This window comes from Carassius auratus, chromosome 27, assembly GCF_003368295.1.
Source record: "Carassius auratus strain Wakin chromosome 27, ASM336829v1, whole genome shotgun sequence".
Lineage (NCBI taxonomy): Eukaryota > Metazoa > Chordata > Actinopteri > Cypriniformes > Cyprinidae > Carassius > Carassius auratus.
The window spans coordinates 17,407,709-17,410,651 of NC_039269.1; the positions used below are offsets into that span (position 1 = coordinate 17,407,709).

The 2,943-nt window shown below is 34.7% G+C and overlaps 1 protein-coding gene across 1 annotated transcript; it reads right to left on the bottom strand.

Moving 5' to 3' along the window:
• Positions 1-860: 860 nt before the first annotated feature.
• Positions 861-2,943, bottom strand: epdr1 (ependymin related 1). Its single transcript, XM_026206301.1, has 3 exons — positions 2,552-2,943; positions 1,584-1,792; positions 861-1,499 (listed from the first exon to the last, which is right to left on the bottom strand). Exons 1-3 carry the CDS (start codon positions 2,788-2,790, stop codon positions 1,309-1,311), a joined length of 639 nt encoding a protein of 212 aa, XP_026062086.1. The 5' UTR covers positions 2,791-2,943; the 3' UTR covers positions 861-1,308.

Here is a 2,943-nt window from a genome sequence, read left to right on the forward strand (position 1 = left end):
TTCGGTCATACAGGAAATAGCGTGTGTTGTTTTGGAAAGGGAATTCTGGGATATGTAGTACAAGTACGAACTGAGTCAGACCTACCCACTGCTCCACTGTAATTCATTAATTATATTCAGCTCTACACCACCCACTAAATATATAACAAACAATAACATAGCTGTAAGAAAGCTGTTTGAATTCCTTTGAATTAGAAAGACAGGTAGCATCTACAGACAAATGCTGCAGCTTCTCTAAGAATGAACTTTTGACTTTTAATCAACTGGAAGTTGTAGTTTATCATTATCTAACTTATTTATCAACAAACTCACTTAGTCTGCACTTCAAATTTGCACACAATTTATCTGTACATTCAAAACTGTACATTGTAATATACCTGCACATACAATTGTACATTTGTATATTGTTATTCTTTATTTACTTGTTAAAGGTTTTTTTTTTTTTTATCTGTGTTTTTATTCTGCCATTCTGTTGCACTGTGGACATTTCTGTCATGAAAACAAATTCTTCGTATGTGTAAACATACCTGGCAATAAAGCTCATTCTGATTCTAATGATAATTTCATTACTCTTTTTGCGGAATGATAGATGTGATATTAGATTAGATGTGACGTCTTTAATGCAAATATAGACATTTTTAGTTTTAGAGTCACTGTATAATCGTATTCATCTCTTCAAAATGCTATCATATTATTTGATAACATAATGTTAGCTCATGTCATTTATACTGTTAATTATTTAGATTATTTATTTCACACCTCTACAGATTTGAGCAAAACACCTAAGCTTTAATTTTTGTCTATGCAAAACATTGTCTTATAAAAGGTATATATTAAATTAATTTGCCCAACAACGGTAGTAGTGAGATAAACAATTTTATTTAAATCAAATACATTTCTTTAATAACATTTGAAAAAAAAAACTGTAAACATCCACATTGTAAATCATTTTAAAGGCTAAATAAAACAATAAGTAGACAAACAGAATATTAACTGTCAAACAAAACATTAAGTGCCACATTAGTCCATCCTAGATCAGAACAACACACAGTTGTAATTTGCCCCAAATTTGGGATATTAAAAATGAGACTTCAATAATATGAGGCACAGTTCTCACTGTAAATCAACAAGAACTTTTGAACCTAAAACTGATATTTTTGTTAATTTCAAAGCTGAATATATTTAACAGTACCTGCAATCATTGTGTGTGCTCTTTGACAGTCTTATGTAATTTATTTAGAATCTGTTTATTAAAGCCTACTGTATTGTGGTTAATGTCTATTGTGCATGTAAAGCAGAGCGAGGTATTCAACAGTCAAATGTCATCTTCTCAGTCAGAGCGGACTGGCAAGTGCTGGGTGGGTCGAACACCCCAGGGTCACTAATGCCCAGCTGAAGGTCAAAGAAGCGAGTGGACGTGGTCACGCTACTGTTTTTGGTGTATGTCTCCTGCACGGGATAGCAGTCCTTCAGAGTATACACTCCAACCCAAGCTTCATCTGTGAAAGACAGAAAAAAATGTGCAAAGTTCAGACCATGCAAATCAGGATATAATGGTATAAACATACTTATAATAAACATACTTTTGCGAGCTGGTTTCCGATCAGACCATTCTTGGACCTCGATCATGTCTCCAGGTCCTCCGATGAAGTACTGGTCCTCGTATGTGGAGTTCAGGGGAATATCATAAGGGTCCCAGGCCTCCGTCAGAGCGATCTTTGCACACTGCTTAGTAATTTCCTCTATTTGGAAAAGCACTCCACTCTTGAACAAGTAGATGTACTCAAAGAACCTCAAAGACAATTGCACAATCCAAATACTTTTAATACAAGCACATTTTAACTTTATTAAAAAAAAATGTCATATTGATTCAGCTGTATGTGGTCATTCTAATCTTGACAATAATACAATGGTAAACAACAGTTCAAGCAATCATATTTTGCACGGACCAAAATAAAATGTACTACTACTACTACAACTAATAAATAATAATAATAATAAATTACTTGTCTTGTTTTCAGAATTAAATCTGAATGATTTTATGCTTAAAAACAATACAAAATATCTGTTTATTTTGTCAATTAATCTTTTGAGAAAACAGGACTTTACATACCTCACGTTTGTTTTCTCTCTCTGTGTGTGTGTGTGTGTGTGTGTGTATATATATATATATATATATATATATATATATATATATATATATATATATAGAGAGAGAGAGAGAGAGAGAGAGAGAGAGAGAGAGAGAGAGAGAGAGAGAGAGAGTATACTCCAAAATTATTACCTTGATATTTTTAACCTAAATTATTACCCAGATTTGGTGGTGTTACTGAATGACCAATATTACAATTATAGATAATTTTTGTTTTAATGATTATGATGATAATAGTTAATCTTGATTTATTGTTCTGCAATAAGACTTTCCAAATCGTTGTTTTACTTATCAGATACATTTGTATCGACGTTTTAGATAGAAAACAAGACAAAAACATTGCTGAAGTGATAAGAACGCCTATTAAAATGTATTTCGTAGCATTTGATGAATTCGTACTTCTTGCATGGTGTGTGTCCTGTCTTCTGCTCCAGGACCCTAATTCGCTGATTCTGCGCATCATAGGAGACCGCTGCCCTTGTGTTTCGTCCCGTCCCGTGGTCATACTCGACGGTGCGACCCTCCCACTGTAACGGCGCGAGACAGGGCTGCGGCGCCGCTGCTGACCGAGGAAAGACCGCACAAAGCACCATCGAGGATAATGAGAGTACTAGCGCAAAAACTACAAAGCCTGACATGTCTTTCGCTGATAAGATATAATTAAATAAGATTTAAATATTCCCATAAATATTCAAGGCCTGTAAGTGAAGGAGAGGGTTTTTCAGCAAGTGTCTGCGCCAGTGCGCCGGTGCCTAATCCAAAATAACTCACCGCACCAGCATCCATGTCAC